Below are 19,342 nucleotides of genomic sequence, written 5' to 3' on the forward strand. Positions count from 1 at the left end.
CCTCCCACCTCAGCCTCCTGAGTAGCTGGGACTGCAGGTGCACACCACCATGCCCAGCCAATTTGAATTTTTTTTTTATTTTTTAGTTAGAGATGAGGTCTTGCTGTGTTGCCCAGGCTAGTCTCAAATTCCTGAGCTCAAGCAATCCTCCCTGCCTTGGCATCCCAAAGTGCTGGGATTACAGGTATGAGCCACCCAGCCTGGCCCAGGTTTGCATTTTTAAGAGTCAAAACTGTCATGTTTAGGCCGGGCGCGGTGGCTCATGCCTGTAATCCCAGCACTTTGGAAGGCCGAGGCGGGCGGATCACAAGGTCAGGAGATCGAGACCATGGTGAAACCCCGTCTCTACTAAAAATAGAAAAAAATTAGCCGGGCGCAGTGGCGGGCACCTGTAGTCCCAGCTACTTGGGAGGCTGAGGCCGGAGAATGGCGTGAACCCGGGAAGCGGAGCTTGCAGTGAGCCAAGATTGCGCCATTGCACTCCAGCCTGGGCGACAGAGCGAGACTCCGTCTCAAAAAAAAAAAAAAAAAAAAAAAAAAACAAAACAAAAAAAACAACTGTCATGTTTATTATTTTAAACATTATTCTTAACACTACCAAGTATAGAGAACTGTTAGCATGTGAATAAGAGTGTTGCTTGATACAGACCACTTCCATTCAAATCCTGGCCCTAAACCCACTAGGTATGTGACCTTCACCAAATATTTAATCTTCCTAGGTCTTATTTCCCTCAACTGCTGATAATGGGAATAATAATGGCATCTATCTCACAGGAACCTTATGAGGACTAATTGAATGAAGTGCTTAGAATTTGCCTGGCACATAATAAGTACTCAAAAAATTCTAGCCGTTGGAGTTTTTAATATTTAAAAAGTGAAAATTATTTATCTCCTCCAAGCTCCATTCTCCAGAGACAACCATTCCAAATAGTTTCATTTGTATTTGAATTCTTTCTGTTTGAATCGTGTATATGTTTATAAAAATTAAATCAGGCCGGGCACGGTGGCTCACGCCTGTAATCCCAGCACTTTGGGAGGCCGAGGCGGGCGGATCATGAGGTCAAGAGATGAAGACCATCCTGGCCAACATGGTGAAAGCCTGTCTCTACTAAAAATACAAAAATCAGCTAGGCGTGGTGGCGGACTCCTGTAGTTCCAGCTACTCAGGAGGCTGAGGCAGGAGAATCGCTTGAACCCGGGAGGTGGAGGTTGCAGTCAGCCGAGGTCATGCCACTGCACTCCAGCCTGGCAACAGAGCGAGACTCCATCTCAAAAAAAAAAAAAAAAAAAAAAATCAAATCAATTTCGTCTTTAGGTTTTTAACTTGTTTTTGCTCTTCATATATTGTGATTATTTTTCTGTTAGTGTACGTAAAGTCCCCTGTTCTTTTGCAAGGATGTATGGTATTCTGTGGGTACAAATACACAGTCCTCAATTGATGGGCATTTTCGGATGGTTTCCAGGTTTTGCTGTTCTCACTGAGGCCTTTAGGTACATGCTGGGACATCTCTTTTTTTTTTTTTTTTTTTTTTTGAGGCGGAGTCTCGCTCTGTCACCCAGGCTGGAGTGCAGTGGCGCGATCTCGGCTCACTGCAAGCTCCGCCTCCTGGGTTTACGCCATTCTCCTGCCTCAGCCTCCTGAGTAGCTGGGACTACAGGCGCCCGCCACCGCGCCCGGCTAATTTTTTGTATTTTTAGTAGAGACGGGGTTTCACCGTGGTCTCGATCTCCTGACCTTGTGATCCGCCCGCCTCGGCCTCCCAAAGTGCTGGGATTACAGGCGTGAGCCACCGCGCCCGGCCATGCTGGGACATCTCTATCTGCACACTTACATGAGAATGTCAGTAACATGGATTCCTACAGGTGGAATTGCTATATCCAAAGAGATATACCTTATAAATTTGGATAGATTTTATTTGAGGGGTGCATTCTTGAAAATCTTGCAAAATTCAAGGTTAACGTGACCAAGGATGGTCTTTCTGTGAACTGGCTCATGTGGCACTGCCACGGGATGCAGCACAAATGCCATTTGCAACACATTTGACCTTAATAATGATGCCAACTTTATAATTATGCTACTCTTGAAATAATTTTAAGTTGTGTAATTTACATTATTTTAACATTTGCACCTAAAATGAGACTTCATTAATATTTTGATGTCACAATATTTCAATTTAGAGTAATTTAAAATGTATAGAAAATGCTACTTTCTTATCCTTACAAATTGCCCTCCAAAACACTCCTGTGTTAATTATACTCCATCCAACAGGAAGTAGGTGTTTTCTTACCCCTTTTGCCATCATGCCTTGTTCCATAATCCATTTTCTTTAGGTTTTTTTTTTTAGGCTTATACATCAGCCTTTAACTTGGGCCTTCATTTTCTCATTCCTAACTAATACCTCTTACAGCACTCCTCCCCTCCTTGTTGCCCTCTCTGATCGGCTGCCCTTGTCTTCAGCCTTGGTCTGTGGCTTCTGGACACCTTGGGTTGGGTTCTGCAAGTGAGGGTGAGATGGGAGAGTACAGGAGGTAGGAGCGTGGGAGGCTCGTTCTGGGCTGCAGAGCAGAGAAGGCAAATCCAAATAAAATCTTACATTTTGTCATTTATTGTTAACTGATTTTTTAAGATTAAAAATTGAACTAATGCACATAGTAAAACAAAAGTTAAATCAGTTTGAAAAGTTTTAGGTTAAGCACTGTGGCTCATGCCTGTAATCCCAGCACTTTGGGAGGGAAAGGTGGGAGGACTGCCTGAGCCCAGAAGTTCGAGACCAGCCTGGGCAACATAGTGAGACACTGTCTATACAAAAAATAAAAAAATTAGCTGGGCATGGTGGCATATGCCTGTAGTCCCAGCTACTTGGGAGTCTGAGGTGGGAGGATGGCTTGAGCTAGGAAGTCAAAGCTGCAGCTAGCCACGATTGTGCTACTATACTCCAGGCTGGAGAACAGAATGAGACCCTGTCTCAAAAATAAATAAATAAATAAATAATAGTGGGGGCGCGGTGGCTCAAGCCTGTAATCCCAGCACTTTGGGAGGCCGAGACGGGCGGATCACGAGGTCAGGAGATCGAGACCATCCTGGCTAACACAGTGAAACCCCGTCTCTACTAAAAAAATACAAAAAAACTAGCCGGGTGAGGTGGCGGGCGCCTGTAGTCCCAGCTACTTGGGAGGCTGAGGCCGGAGAATGGCGTGAACCCGGGAGGCGGAGCTTGCAGTGAGCTGAGATCCAGCCACTGCACTCCAGCCTGGGCGACAGAGCGAGACTCCGTCTCAACAACAACAATAAATAAATAAATAAATAAATAAATAAATAAATAAACAAATAAATAAAATAAAAATAAAAGGTTTTAGTATGAAAATAAGTCTATCTCTGACCCTGTGTTTCTAGTTCCAGTGACAACCATCATTAGGAGTTTCTGTTATAGCCTTATAAACATGGTTTATGCATAAACACAAAAAGGACTGGGTGCGGTAGCTCACATCTATAATCTGAGGACTTTGGGAGGCTGAGGCTGGAGGATCACTTGAGCCCAAGCAGTTCACAACCAACCTGGGCAATGTGATGAAATCCTGTCTGTATAAAAAATACAAAACTTAACTGGCTGTGGATTCGCATTCACCTGTGGTCCCATCTACTGGGGAGGCTGAAGTGGGAGGGTCACTTGTATACAAGAGGTCACGGCTGCAGTGAGCTGTGATTGTGCCACTACACTCCAGTATGGGTGAGAGAGTGAGACCCTATCTTAAAATAAACAAACAAACAAACAAATAAATAAATAAAACATAAAAAGAAGAATCTTCTTTTTTTTTTTTTTTTTTTTTTTTTGAGACAGAGTCTCCCTCTGTAGCCCAGGCTGGAGTGCAGTGGTGCAATCTCGGCTCACCACAGCTTCCGCCTCCTGGGTTCAAGTGATTCTCCTGCCTCAGCCTCCCTAGTAGCTGGGACTACAGGCACCCACCCACCATGCCCAGCTAATTTTTGTATTTTTAGTAGAGATGAGGTTTCACCATGTTGGCCAGGCTGATCTTGAACTCCTGACCTCAAGTCATCTGCCCACCTCAGCCTCCCAGAATGTTGGGATTATAGGTGTGAGCCACCGCACCTGGCCAAAAAGAAGAATCTTATGCATTGTATCCTGTAGCTTGCTCTTTACAAGTTTTCAAATTCAGAAATATTTTAAACCTACAGAAAAGAACATTACAGAGACTCTGGCTGGGCACAGTGGCTCCCACCTGTAATCATGTAGTGATCATGGCTCACTACAGCCTCAACCTCCTGGGCTTAAGTGATCCTCCTGCCTCAGCTTCTGGACTAGCTGGGACTATAGGTGTGCACCACCGCATCTGGATAATTTTGTAGAGACAGGGTCTCACTGTGGTGTCCAGGCTGGTCTTGGGACTTATCTCTAACTCCTGGCCTCAAGCAATTCCTCCCACTTTGGCCTCTCAAAGTGCTGGGATTATAGACATGAGCCACTGCAACTGGCCTAAATCATTGTTTAGAGCCATTTTTTCTCCTCTAAATTTTCTTTAACTGCGCTTTACCTACATTGGACAAGTTTTGATAACTTGTGTCTTTATTCTCATTCATTTTCATTCAGTTAAAACATTTTCTAATTTCCATTTTGATGTGTTCTTTGACCCTTAATTACTTAGAAATATATTATTTAATTTACAGGTAGTTGGGGATTTCGTAGATACTTTTTTTGTTCTTAATTTTTAGCTAAATTACATGTGGTCAGGGAATCTACTCCAAACGGTTTTAATTTTTTCAATAATTTCAACTTTGTGTCATACTTTCTCAGGGGTATATTTATCTTTTTCTTATCATCCCAGTTTTAGTATAAATCCTGCTAAATGCTGCTGACAAAAGCACCATATAATACCTTTTTTTTTTTTAAATAGAGTTTTGCTCTTTTGCCCAAGCTGGAGTGCAGTAGTGCCATCTCCGCTCACTGCAACCTCCACTTCCCAGGTTCAAGCGATTCTCCTGCCTCAGCCTCCCAAGTAGCTGGGATTACAGGCACCCGCCATCACGCCTGGCTACATATAATGCCTTTTAAAAACAAAAGAAGATTACAGATATATAATCAAATTACCGCTTCCCACCTATCTATTTCTCCTCCATTCCTTTCTATTAACTATTGTAAAGTTGGTTGAAAGATAAATCTTGGTGAGGATATGGAGAAAAGAGGACCCTTGCACACTGTTAGTGGGATGTAAATTAGTACAGCCGTTATGGAAAACAGCATGGAAGTTCCTCAAAAAATAAAAAATAGAACTACTATATGATCCAGCAATCACACTATTAGCCAAAGGAAATCTGTATATACAAGAGATATCTGCACTTCCATATTCATTGCAGCATTATTCACAATAGCCCAGATATGGAATCAACCTGTGTCCATCAACAGATGAATGGATAAAGAAAATGCAATACATATACACAATGGAATACTATCCAGCCTTGCTTTTTAAAAAAGGGAATCCTATCATTTGTGACAACATGGATGAACCTGGGGGGCATTATGCTAAGGGAAATAAGCCAGGCGCAGAAAGGCTAACAATGCATGGTCTCACTTATGTGTGCAGTCTCTGAAAAAGTCGAACTCATAGAAGTGGAGAGTAGGATAGGAGTTACGTGAGGCAGGGGAGAGAAGGGAGAAATTTAGGAGAGTTGGTCAAAGGATACAACATTTCGGTTAAATGGAAGGAATAAGTTCAAGAGATGTGTTTTTCAACATGGTGACCGTAGTTAATAACAACTTATTGTATTCTTAAAGACCACTGAGTAGATTTTAAGTGTTCTCACCTCAAAAGATGGTAAATATGTGAGGTAATACATATATGTTAATTAGTTCTCTCAAGCTATTTCACAATGTATGCGTATTTCAAAACATCATATACATGATAAACGTGTACAGTTTTTGTCAATTAATCAATTGAAAATAAAGTTTGTATCATTTCTAAGCATATTGTATTATAGTACAAACACATGAATAATATATACAATTTTTATTATTTTATTTTATTTTTACTATTTTTGTTTAAAATTTTATAGAGATGGTCACGATGGCTCACTCCTGTAATCCCAGCACTTTGGGAGGCCAAGGCAGAAGGATTGCTTGAGCCCAGGAGGTTGAGACCAGCCTAAGCAACATAGCAAGATCTTGTCTCTATAAAAAAATATAAAAATTAGCTGGGCGCAGTGGGTGGTGTATGCCTTTAGTCTCAGCTACTCAGGAAACTGAGGTCAGAGGATTGCTTGAGCCTGGGAGGTAAAGGCTGCAGTGAGCCAAGATTCCACCACAGGACTCCAGCCTAGGCCACAGAGTGAGACCCTGTCTCAAAAAATAAATTAATAAATAAATAAAATTCTATAGAAACAGTATCATACTGTCCTTTTAAAATTTGCTTTATCTTTTAACATTGTTTTTGAGATTTATCCATATAAGTAGATTTGGTTCTTTCATTTCAATGGTTTGTATTATAATTTCTAATGCCCCCCCCCCTTTTTTTTTTGAGACATGGTGTTGCTGTGTCACACCAGCTGGAGTGCAGTGACTTGATCTCAGCTCACTGCAGCTTTGACCTCCCGGGTTCAAGTGATCTTCCCGCCTAGGCCTCCTGAGCAGCTGGGACTACAGGTGTATGCTACCATGCCCAGCTATTTTTTGTAGAGACGGAGTTTTGCCATGTTGCCCAGGCTGGTCTCGAACTCCTGGCCTCTAGTAATCTGCCCGCCTTGGTCTTCCAGAGTGCTGGGATTACAGGCATGAGCCACCACACTCGGCCATTTTTGTTATAAGCCATAGTTTATGCAACTAATTTCCCCTACTGAGGGTAGTTGGTTTCTACTTTTTTGCAGTAAATCTTCATATATTCTCTTCTTCATGTATCTGTGTGTGAGTTTCTCTAAACTTTTTATTTGTATTTGTTGATTTGCAGGATATATGTCTCTTCCTCTTTATTAAGTATTGACAGTCTATTTTCCAAATGAGTTAAATCAGTTTACACTCCCATTAGCATTTTATGAGAGATGCTGTTTCTGTATATTCTCAGCAACATATGGTGTAGTCAGAGATACATATACTTCTATACCAAACTAGGTATGTAAATTCCCTAATTATTAATGAGGTTGAATATCTTATATTTATTGACAATTTGGCTTTTCCCCTCTGAGAATTGCTAATTCATCTTCTTTGCCTATTTTGTGTGTGTGTGTGTATCTGGTTGTCTTTTTTTGGGTTGATTGTAGAGACTTATTTAGGTACATATTTTGAATACTAATTATTTAATTTGGTTGTATGTGCTACAGATATTTCACCAAGTTTTTGACTTAGCTTTTTACCTTGTCTATGTGGCCTTTACGTTACAGTTTACAATTTTAATGCCATCAAATTTGTCAGTTTTTTAGTTTATGGCTTGCACTTTTGTGTTTTGTTTAAGAAATCTTTTTCTACCCTGCTTTCATAAGACTATAGCTCTACTTTTAATTCTCAGGCTGGACATGGTGGTTCATGCTTGTAATCCCAGCACTTTGGGAGGCCAAGGCGGGTGGATCACCTGAGGTTGGGAGTTCGAGACCAGCCTGACCAACATGATGAAAGCCCATCTCTACTAAAAATACAAAAAAATTAGCCAGGCATGGTGATGCACGCCTGTAATCCCAGCTACTTGGGAGGCTGAGGCAGGAGAATCACTTGAACCCAGGAGGCAGAGGTTACAGTGAGCCGAGATCATGCCATTGCACTCCAGCCTGGATGACAGAGTGAGCCTCTGTCTCAAAAAAAAAAAAAAAAAAAAAAAAATTCTCAAATATTTTATGATTTGTTTCCTACTTTAGGTCTTTGACTTAACTTCATTTTTTGATATGATGGATTGAAACATAGGATTTTTTTTTTTTCCTCTCTGGTCAATGTTTCTAGCATTATCTATGGGACAGTTTAGTAATTCCATACTGTTTTATAATCTTATCTTTTACATATTCCAGGTTCCCATATGTACCTGTCATTTCCAGGGCTATTTTGTTTCACTGTTTGTCTTGCACCAACACCAACACTATACTGCTTTAATTGCAATCTTTATAGTAATTTTTCTTATCTATTTAGAGGAATTCATTTTCTTCCTCCTCTTACTCTTTTTTTTCTTCTCCTCTTATTCTTTACAAAGGCTGTTCTTGACTTTTTCCCTGCATATGAATTTTAAGATCAACTGGTAAAGTCATATAAAAATCCCTGTTGAGATTTTGATTGAAATTGAATTTCTAGATTTCTGAGGGGAGAATTGTCATCCTTCAGTATTGAGTCTTCTCAACATTAGCATATCTGTCTATTCATTTAGGTCTTCTTTTATTTTTCTCCATAAAATGTTAATGTTTTCTTTATAAAGGACCTTATATATGTTTTATAAAGGTCTTATATATGTTTTATTCAAATTCTTCCTTGGCTGGACACCGTGGCACACGCCTGAAATCCTAGTACTTTGTAAAGTTGAGATGGGAAAATGGCTTGAGGCCAGGAGTTTGAGACCAACCTGGTCAACATAGTGAGATCCCATCTCTTTTAAAAAAGAAAAGAAAGGAGAGAAAAGAATCCTAAATTATTCCTAGTCACCTTATAATTTTTTTGTGCTAATAGTGTGTTTTTAAAAACTTACATTCTATTTTAATTCTTGAATATATATAACATGTATGTGTTTCCAAAATCAAAATTGTCAAACGATGTACTCAGAGTCTTCCATCTCTGCCTGCACTGCCCTTTCCTTCCCTTGCCCTGGATGTAAACACTTGTGCTTTTATTTACAGTTCCAGTGTTTCTTTCTTTTTTTTTTTTTTTTTTTTTTTGAGACGGGAGTCTCGCTCTGTAGCCCAGGCTGGAGTGCAGTGGCCGGATCTCAGCTCACTGCAAGCTCCGCCTCCCGGGTTCACGCCATTCTCCGGCCTCAGCCTCCCAAGTAGCTGGGACTACAGGCGCTGCCACCTCGCCCGGCTATTTTTTGTATTTCTTAGTAGAGACGGGGTTTCACCGTGTTAGCCAGGATGGTCTCGATCTCCTGACCTCGTGATCCGCCCATCTCGGCCTCCCAAAGTGCTGGGATTACAGGCTTGAGCCACCGCGCCCGGCCCTCAGTGTTTCTTTCTGCAGATATAACAAATTCATAAATATATTTATATTCCTCTACCCATTCTTACACAAATAGCATTCTGCTCCTGCTGTTCAACACTTTACTTTTTCACCAGTATATCCTGGAAATCACCTCATGTCTTTGGAGATATTCTTTGTTTTGTTTTTGTTTTTGTTTGTTTGTTTGTTTTTGAGACTGAGTTTCACTCTAGTTGCCCAGACTGAAGTGCAATGGTGCAATCTAGGCTCACTACAAGCTCCGCCTCATGGGTTCCAGCGATTCTCCTGCCTCAGCTTCCCGAGTAGCTGGGATTACAGGCATGCGCCACCACGCCCGGCTAATTTTGTATTTTTTAAGTAGAGATGGGGTTTCATCATGTTGCTCAGGCTGGTCTCGAACTCCTGACCTCAGGTGATCCACCCGCCTCAGTATCCCAAAGTGCTGGGATTACAGATGTGAGCCACTGGGCCCAGCCTGCTTTTTTTTCTTTTTTTTTTTCTTTTTTTTTTTTTTAAACTGCGTAGAGTATTTATGCTTTAATAGAGTATATATGCTTTATACTAAAGCAAATACTATATACGTATCATATATATGCTTTATCTGCATATATTTCTTTATATGTAGGCACCAAAATTCTAGTGATAAAAATTGGGTTGTTGCCGGGCGCGGTGGCTCAAGCCTGTAATCCTAGTACTTTGGGAGGCCGAGACGGGCGGATCACGAGGTCAGGAGATCGAGACCATCCTGGCTAACACGGTGAAACCCCGTCTCTACTAAAAATACAAAAAATTAGCCGGGCGAGGTGGCGGGCGCCTGTAGTCCCAGCTACACGGGAGGCTGAGGCAGGAGAATGGCGTAAACCCGGGAGGCGGAGCTTGCAGTGAGCTGAGATCCGGCCACTGCACTCCAGCCCGGGCGACAGAGTGAGACTCCGTCTCAACAAAAAAAAAAAAAAAAAAAAAAAAAAAAAAATTGGGTTGTTTCCAATCTTGTCATATCACAAATAATGCCAAAATGAGTAACTGTGTGCACAGATCATTTCAGTGTGAGATTGCTGAGCCAAAAGATAAATGCTTATTAAGTTATAATTTTGAGTTAATGGTCGCTGGTATATGAAGAAATGATACTGATCTCTTTTCAGTAGGATTTCTTGACTTTTGTATGTTGACGTTCAGATCATTTTGTGGTAATGCCAATTTTTTTTTCTTTCTGATCATGATGTATTTTTATTTTTATTTATTTTTTTTTTGAGACGGAGTTTAGCTCTTGTTGCCTAGGCTGGAATGCAATGGCACGATCTTGGCTCACTGCAACCTCCACCTCCCAGGTTCAACCAATTCTTCTACCTCAGCCTCCCGAGTAGCTGGGGATTACAGGCATGTGCCACCATGCCTGGCTCATTTTGTATTTTTAGTAGAGACAGGGTTTCTCCATGTTGGTCAGGCTGGTCTTAAACTCCCGACCTCAGGTGATTTGCCCGCCTCAGCCTCCCAAAGTGCTGGGATTACAGGCGTGAGCCACCATGCCCAGCCATGATGTATTTTGTTTGTTTGTTTGTTTGTTTGAGTCGGAGTCTCATTTTCTGGCCCAGGCTGGAGTGCAGTGGTGTGATCTCAATTCACTGCAACCTCCACCTCCCAGGTTCAAGCAATTATCTGTCTCAGACTCCAGAGTAGCTGGGATTACAGGCGCCCACCACCATGCCCGGCTAATTATTTATTTATTTGTATTTTTAGTAGAGACAGGGTTTCACCATCTTGGCCAGGCTGGTCTTGAACTCCTGACCTTGTGATCCACTCGCCTCGGCCTCCCAAAGTGCTGGGATTACAGGCGTGAGCCACCGCACCCAGCTCATGATGTATTTTTATATTTTCCTTGTTTTGTTCTTTCTATGACCTCTAAAACAACGCTGAATAGAGATGGTGATAGTGGGCATTCTGGTCTTATTTCTGACATTAGAGGTTATATACCATCATGATTAGGAGGTGCATTGTAGAGCAAACTCCCTGGGTTCAGTCCTAGTTCTGCCACTTTCTCATTGTGTGATCTTGAACAAGCCACTTATCCTTTCTGTTCCTCATTTCCTCATTTCTCTCTCTCTCTTACGTTCTCTCCATATTCCAGTACTCCTTTTTTTCTCTATAAAAGGGGAATAATAATTGTACCCATCCAATAGGGTCATTGTGAGGGTTAAATGACTGTGTATATTATATATATATGAGATATATCTTATATGTATTATATAACATATATGTATTACACATACTTTATATATATACATATTAGAGCAGTACCTGGCAGATACTGAAGATGATACCAACCCATATTTGTACCATTCATTATTATTATTACTGTTACTGGGTTTTTGGTAACTCCTATATATCAGGTTATCAGGTTAAGGACATTCCCTTTTATTACTAGCTTTCTAGGAGTTTTTATTTATAATAGATGTTAGAAATATTTATATGAAATAATTTTCTATATTTTTGAGATGGTTATTTTATCTCAAAAAATATGTTAATGTGGCAAATTCTGTAAGATACTTACCCGAGTTATAACATCCTTAGATCATTCCAGGATTAATCCTACTGGTCAAAATTTGTTTACTTTCTTAATATGTTGATGAACTCAATTTCCTAATGTTTTGTTTAGAATTTTTACCACGTATGTTCCTAAGCAAAGTTTAGCATACAGTTTTCCTTTTGTCTACCATCATTGCTGGTTTGCACAACTTCCTAATTTGAGCTGGGGAGTTCTTCTATTTCTATTCTTTGGAACAAATTGTATACCATATGGATTGGTATACAATTCTTTGAGAGTTTATAAAGCTAATCTGTAAAGCAGTATAGACCTGAAACTTTAGTTAAGATTTCCTTTTCTTAATTAATCAGTGAATTCATTTTATTTACTGGTCACAGTCTATTGGGTTTTCTTTCCTTTTTTTTCCCCTGCCCCCCGCAAGATGGGAGTCTCACTCTGTCACCCAGGCTGGAGTGCAGTGGTGCGATCTTGGCTCACTGCAACCTCCGCCTCCCAGGTTCAAGCAATTCTTCCACCTCAGCCTCCTGAGCAGCTGGGATTACAGGCGAGCACCACAAAGCCTAGCTAATTTTTGTATTTTTAATAGAGATGGGGTTTCACCATGTTGGCCAAGCTGGTCTAGAACTCATGATCTTAAGTAATCTGTCCACCTTGGCCTCCCAAAGTGCTGGGATTACAGGGGTGAGCTACTGTGCCTGGCCTGATATCTCTTCTGACACCTTCATTATTCAGAAATGTGTTTAAAATTTCCAAATGTTTCCCAGGGTTATTATGAACTCAGTGTGTCTCCCCTCAAATTCATATGTTGAACCCCTAACTCCCAGTGTACTATATTTGGACATGGAGGCCTCTAAGGAAGTAATTAAGGTTAAATAAGGTCTTTAAGTTGGGGCCCTAAACTGATAGAATTGGTGTTCTTGTTAGAAGTCGGACCAGAGGCTCACTCCCCGTCTACTCAAGCTCACAACGAAGAAGTCGTGTGAGCACACAGTGAAATGGCAACCCTGCACAAGCCAAGAGAAGAAGCCTTAGAATGAAAGCTACCTTGCTGGTTGAGGGTCCAAAGTGTTCTCCTTTTGTACTGCATGTGACCTGTTCAGTTCAGGCTGGATGGCAGTGTTTTTACCAATATAATTCTCTTAAAAACATCATGCATTTCTTATTGGGGTCTATTGCATTAGGGAAAACCACACTTACATATCTCTTTGAGATAAGCGCTTCTCTGCCTTGGGTTTCTGCTCTTGACTCTTGAGTGACAACACCCTTAAGCTTCATGAAAACCCTAAGGTTTGACTGGATGGTTTTTGATAGAGCATCTTATAGCCACCTTTCCCCACCTCCAATTTCTTCTTTATACCATGTTTTTCTTACATTGTCCTAGATTTGATCTTTGCCTGAGAGACATTTCTTAATTTTAGCATTATTTGACAACTGAAGAGGCAGAGAATGTTCAAAAGCAGTAAATCCTGTGTCATTTTTAAGATACCTTCCTTTAGCTTATCTCTTTTCTCTCATCTTTTACTTTAAGCATCAAGAAGAAATCAGGCAGTATGTTCCTGCTTGGACATTTTCTTAGCTAAACGGCACAACTCATAAGGTGCATTTTTTTTTTCTCACTTAAATCTTTTTTTTTTTTTTTTGAGATAGAGTCTTACTCTGCTGCCCAGGCTGGAGTGCAGTGGTACAATCTTCGCTCACTGCACCCTCTACCTCCCGGGTTCAAGCAATTATCATGCCTCAGCCTTGTGAGTAACTGGGATTACAGGTGCCCACCTCCATGCCCAGCTGATTTTTGTATTTTCAGTAGAGATGGGGTTTCACCATGTTGGCCAGGCTGGTCTCAAACTCCTGACCCCAAGTGATCTGCCTGCCTTGGCCTCCTAAAGTGCTAGGATTACAGACATGAGTGACCGCACCTGGCCCTCAATCTTTTAAGTCTTCATCTTTAAAACCTCAGAATTCATTAGGCTTCTACTAATGGTTACTTCTTGGCTCTTCAGGCTTTCACCAGCCCTCTCCTCACATTCATTCACATTTTTATGGACTTTTCAATATCAAAGCCACTCCCACATTTTAGGTTCCATTGTGGCAGCACATCACTTGCAGGTACCCGAGTCTTTATCATCTATTGCTGTGTAACAGATTATCCCAAAACGTAATGACTTAAAACTATGATAAATGTTTATTATCTCAAACAGTTACTGTGGACCAGAAATTTGGGAGCAGGTTAACTGAGTGGTTCTGATTGGGAGACTTGCACGGGGTTAGATGGCACCTCAGTCATTTGAAGGCTTGACTGGAGCTGGAGGATCGCATTCAAGGATGGCTTATACACCTGGCTGACAAATCACTGGTGGTTGTTGGCAGGAGGTTTCAATTTCTTGTCTCATGGACCTCTCCATAGTGCTGCTAAGTGAAGACTAAACTCTGATTTTTTATCTTGCACAAATTCCTATCTAAGGGGTCTGGGGAGTCATGCCCTACAATCCTAAAGTCTCATCAGATGGGTTTTATTAAACCCTATATATCATAATTTACTTTCCAGCCTGACTCTGGCATAGCATTATGAGACAAAGAAGAAAATCAACATATTTTACCCCAAAACATGTTGATTTGCCATATTTTGAAATGGTTCTGCAAAGCTGTTCTTTGTGGAGGAAAATTTGTATCTGTGAAGAATCTCTATTAACATAGCTAGATCTTTTTCTTCCAGACCCTCCCAATCCTAAAGAGATTAACTAAGATCTGAATGGGAAACACTGGTCATTTGTTGTCTCTAAGGGCAGCCACTGTGAGACTTCAAAAGAACTTTTCAGGACATGGCCGTTGGCTTCTCCCAGAGTGAGTGATCCAAGAGCAAAGCAGAAAGCTTTACCTCCCCTTTGGATATCATTTCTGCAATATCCTCTTTGTTAACAGGGCAGCCCTATTCAGGCTGGGATGGAAACACACAGGGGCGTAAGTTTAGGAAAAGAGAGTCACTGGAACTGTCTGCCACATAATCCAACATGCAGATAGTGATTTTATGTCTCAAAATGGAGTTTGTTTTAATATACATTTTTTTAGTTTCAAACGAAATATATGTTAGTTACATTTTAAAAATACCAAAAAAGCAAGAGTATTTTTTTCAAAACACTCTAACCACCTTACACTTTCAAACCATCACATTTCATACCTAGCTATACATGTCCTAAAACTTTTACATTTTAAATACTTTGTTGGTGGAAACTTTCTAAAGTATATTTGAGCATGCTTTGAACATGTTTTCTTGTCATTTTAAAGTATTCAAAAATTATCTTCAATTTTGTCAAGGGCTTTAAATAAGCACTGCTTTTTCTTCTTATTCTGCTGGTGGGCAGAGGTTCTTCACAATACCTACTCTTCGATGCTGAATTTTTGAAAGGGCTATTCCTCACCCCCCAAAGAAGGCCTTTGTGCTTTAGAGGGGCTTTGAATGGAAAGCACTTGGAATTCAGAAGCCATTTAAATCCATAATGCCTCTATTTTCTATTTCTACATTAATGCCTTAATGTAGGTTAACCAGCTTGGGAGATAAATCTTATATAGCTACTCTTCTAAGCTGGCTTTTACATAAACACAGCCCACACCTTACATCCCTTCTGAAACCAGAGAGCCCAACTTCTAGGATCACAGTTCCACCTGCTTCTGCAGGGAGCCTGGTGCCCTTGACAGCTCTGTCCTACTTGCTCCAGAAGGAATAGTTCACGTTGAATAGGGAGGGTGGTCACCAAATATTGGACACTGAGTCTAAGAGAGTGCACTGTTTCTCTTCTGAGAGCCATTTCTGGAAAGACGCCATAGTGGAGCTTTCAGAGTCTGAAGGAGAGAAGAGAAACTGACAAAGCCCCAGCTTTGGGGCCTCTGTGATCTAAATACATACCCACCATCACCCTGTTTTCCTCCCTCTTAAAAGGAGGTAGTCTTGGCCGGGCATGGTGGCTAATGCCTGTAATCCCAGCACTTTGGGAGGCCAAGGCAGGTGGATCACCAGGTCAGGAGTTTGAGACCAGCCTGGCCAACATGGTGAAACCCCGTCTCTACTAAAAATACAAAAATTAGCTGGGTGTGGTGGTGCGTGACTGTCATCCCAGCTACTCAGAAGGCTGGGGCAGAACATACAGATAGGCAAAAGGAAGAAAATAAAAGTCACCGCATTTAACCACTGTTTACATTGAAACATCTATCCTTCCAAACAAGTTTTCATTTCTTGTTTATTCAGAGAGCTGGGGGGAAATCCTTTTTTCCTACATCAAACATAGTTAGACAGACCATTGATTGGTTGATTCTTTATGAACTCTTTCCCAATTTGGAAATAAGTGAACAGGTACAAAAAATATTAGGCAAAAGTTAAAGTACTATGAAGCATCCAGCCTGAGCAACATAGTGAGACCCTGTCTCTACAAAAAAATTAGCATAATAATTTTTATGAAATATTCATGTTTTTCTCCTTCCTTCCTTCCTTCCTTCCTTTTCTTTCTTTCTTTCTTTCTTTCTTTCTTTCTTTCTTTCTTTCTTTCTTTCTTTCTTTCTTTCTTTCTTTCTCTCTTTCTTTCTCTCTCTCTCTCTTTCTTTCCTTCTTTCTTTCTTTCTTTGTTTCTTTCCTCTCTCTCTCTCTCTCTCTCTCTTTCTTTCTTTCTTTCTTTCTTTCTTTGACAGTGTGTCACTCTTGTTGCCCAGGCCCAAGTGCAATGGTGTGATCTCAGCTCACTGCAGCCTCAGCCTCCTGGGTTCAAGCAATTCTCCTGCCTCAGCTTCTCGAGTAGCTAGGATTACAGGCATGTGCCACCACGCCCGGCTAATTTTGTATTTTTATTAGACACAGGGTTTCTCCTTGTTCAGGCTGGTCTCGAACTGCCAACCTCAGGTGATCCGCCTGCCTCGGCCGCCCAAAGTGCTGGGATTATAGGGGTGAGCCTCCACCCCCAGCCCTCTATTTTTTTTTTCCCCTATCAAATGAAGATAGGGATGAAAGGAGATGGTAAAGAAAAAGGAAGAAAGTTTGGTGTAGACACAATGTATAAAAATAACAGGCTGGGTGTGGTGTCTCCTGCCTGCAGTCCCAACACTTTGGGAGGCAGAGGTGGGAAGATTGCTTGAGCCCAGGAGTTCTAGACCAGCCTGGGCAACATAATAAGACTCTATCTCTAAAAACAAATTTAAAAAAATAGCCAGGCATGGGGGCACACACCAGTAGTCCCAGCTACTCGGGAGGCTGAAATGGGAGGATTGCTTGAGACTGGGAGATCAAGGCTGCAGTGAGCCACAATTGCACCACTGCACTCCAGCCTGGGCGACCCCATCTAAAAATAAATAAATAAATAAATAAAAATTAAGTGAAATAAGAGATCAAAAGTCAACTAAAATTAGGAGACAATGTGTTTTAGACCAATGGAGAGTAGCAGGGCTAGCAGAAAAGCCACGTGGACCAGCATCTTTTTCCTCCACATAGCTGCCCACTTGGAGGGGCCGTGAGTACAATGGTAATGCCGAGACCAATTAGGTTAGTGGTATAGACGGGAGTCTGATGAGATCAAGGGGATGCAGAAATCACTGTGTTAAGGAGTGAGTGTCCCTAAAAGTTTCTGGTCTCAGGGCAGGAACAGCAATTGGAAACAGATGCCTCAAAAATGCATTCGGTTAGTCCCAAAGGCAGCTCGGTGAAAGCAGGAAAGACCCAGCCTCACCTAACATCACTCCCAGGGGAAAAATGCCCTGAAGCTTGTATTCCACTGATGGTTGTTACAGCTCTTTTTTTTTTTTTTTTTTTTTTTTTTTTTTGAGACAGAGTCTTGCTGTGTCACCCAGGCTGGAGTGCAATGGCCAGATGTCGGCTCACTGCAAGCTCCGCCTCCCGGGTTCACGCCATTCTCCTGCCTCAGCCTCCCGAGTAGCTGGGACTACAGGCACCCGCCACCTCGCCCGGCTAGTTTTTTTTTTTTGTATTTTTTATTAGAGACGGGGTCTCACCGTGTTAGCCAGGATGGTCTCGATCTCCTGACCTCGTGATCCGCCCGTCTCGGCCTCCCAAAGTGCTGGGATTACAGGCTTGAGCCACCGCGCCCGGCGGTTGTTACAGCTCTTATGTGACTGTACATGATAACCATTTTAGTTTGTTGGCTTCTTTGAATTACAGGTCAAACTGCCTTAATATTTGGTACAAGAATATTAAACTATGTCATCAATTTGTGCAAAGGTAAATTTGACTTCCTTGAACGGCTCTCAGACAATTTGCTCCTGAATATCATTTCTTATCTGGATCTTGAAGATATTGCCAGGCTTTCCCAAACATCACACAGATTTGCGAAGGTAACGGTCCATTATTTTATGTCTATATAGAATTTTCCATGTGCTTTCTAAAAAGATTTTTTAACATAGCAATCCTTTGTTGAGTACTAACTTTGTGATGGACACTGTCTTAGGTGCACAAGCAGCAGAGATGAAAAGATATTTCTCTCCTCAAAGAACTTACAGTCTCATAGTAGAGATTCAGGTATATGCAAATAATTACAATCCAGCGTGATCAGTTCAACAAGGGATGTGTATGCAAGGTACAAAGATAGTGCAAAGTGATTTTCTCTGCCTGGCTTCACAGAAGCAGGTTACTTTATCTGGCTTTTGAGGGTGAAATTGGTGAAGACAGGTGATCTGGGTTAGGGGGCATTCCAAGGCAGGGAAAAACCAAGCAGAAGCATGGTAGCATAAGAGAATAGGGCACTTTGGGAGGCCGAGGTGGGTGGATCACCTGAGGTCAGGAGTTTGAGACCAGCCTGGCCAACATGGGGAAACGCTGTCTCTACTAAAAATACAAAAATTAGCCGGGCATGGTGGTAGGCGCCTGTAATCCCAGCTACTCAGGAGTTTGAGGCAGGAGAATCACTTGAACCCAGGACGCGGAGGCGGCAGTGAGCCGAGATCTCACCACTGCACTCCAGCCTGGGTGACAGAGCAAGACTCTGACTCAAAAAAAAAAAAAAAAAAAAAGGAGAGAGAATATGGCAAGGAGGACTACCTGACATCCGTTTCCATTTCTTCTAGTAATAGCCTTTGCTGCGTTGCCTGTCTCCTAGTATGTGTTTTGGTGGGCTGTCCATTGCAGTGCCCCGTTTTCTTCCTTGCCCGAAGCTGATGAGATGCACTGTCTCACTGCTTCACATCCTCAGCAGAATAACCCAAGAGCAGGAAGCACAGTTAGTGCTGATTTCAGCCAGCCAGTGTCAAGGCTTCAGTGTGACCTTTGTCATTTGCACTCCCTGGATCCTGGAAGATGCCTTGGTCCCTACCCCTTCAGCTGTTCCTTCAATTCTAGACCCCCCAACCCTACCCCACAGTCACACACATACTAATTTTCCATTAAATCTCTTTTTGGCTTAAGTTAATCAGAATGGGAATCTGTTGCTTGCAACTGAGGAAGCCTGACTAGCTCGGTATTTAGCTGTAATGTATTGGGGGCAATGTCCATTTATAAAAGAACATACAACATTTTCCAAGATGATTCAAAACATAATCTTATTATCTAAAAAGCCAACATTTTTTCCCAATAATGCAATAAAATGTCTTGATTTTAAAAATCAATTTTAGTTCAGGCACAGTGGCTCATGCCTGTAATTCCAGCACTTTGGGAGGCTGAGGAGGGAGGATTGGTTGAGCC

General features: G+C 41.6%; 1 protein-coding gene across 3 annotated transcripts in view; it reads left to right on the forward strand.

Annotated features, from left to right (window-relative positions):
- Nucleotides 1-19,342, forward strand: part of FBXO36 (F-box protein 36) — an 86,966-nt gene that overhangs the window by 53,804 nt on the left and 13,820 nt on the right. For 2 of the 3 annotated variants that reach the window (XM_015111299.3, XM_015111301.3), the window contains exon 3: nt 17,828-18,000. In XM_015111299.3, the coding sequence (XP_014966785.1) occupies nt 17,828-18,000 (173 nt within the window). The remainder of the gene's footprint in view (nt 1-17,827; nt 18,001-19,342) is intronic. The other variant, XM_015111300.3, reaches the window with a different exon arrangement.

Source organism: Macaca mulatta, chromosome 12 (assembly GCF_049350105.2).
Source record: "Macaca mulatta isolate MMU2019108-1 chromosome 12, T2T-MMU8v2.0, whole genome shotgun sequence".
NCBI classification, from domain to species: domain Eukaryota; kingdom Metazoa; phylum Chordata; class Mammalia; order Primates; family Cercopithecidae; genus Macaca; species Macaca mulatta.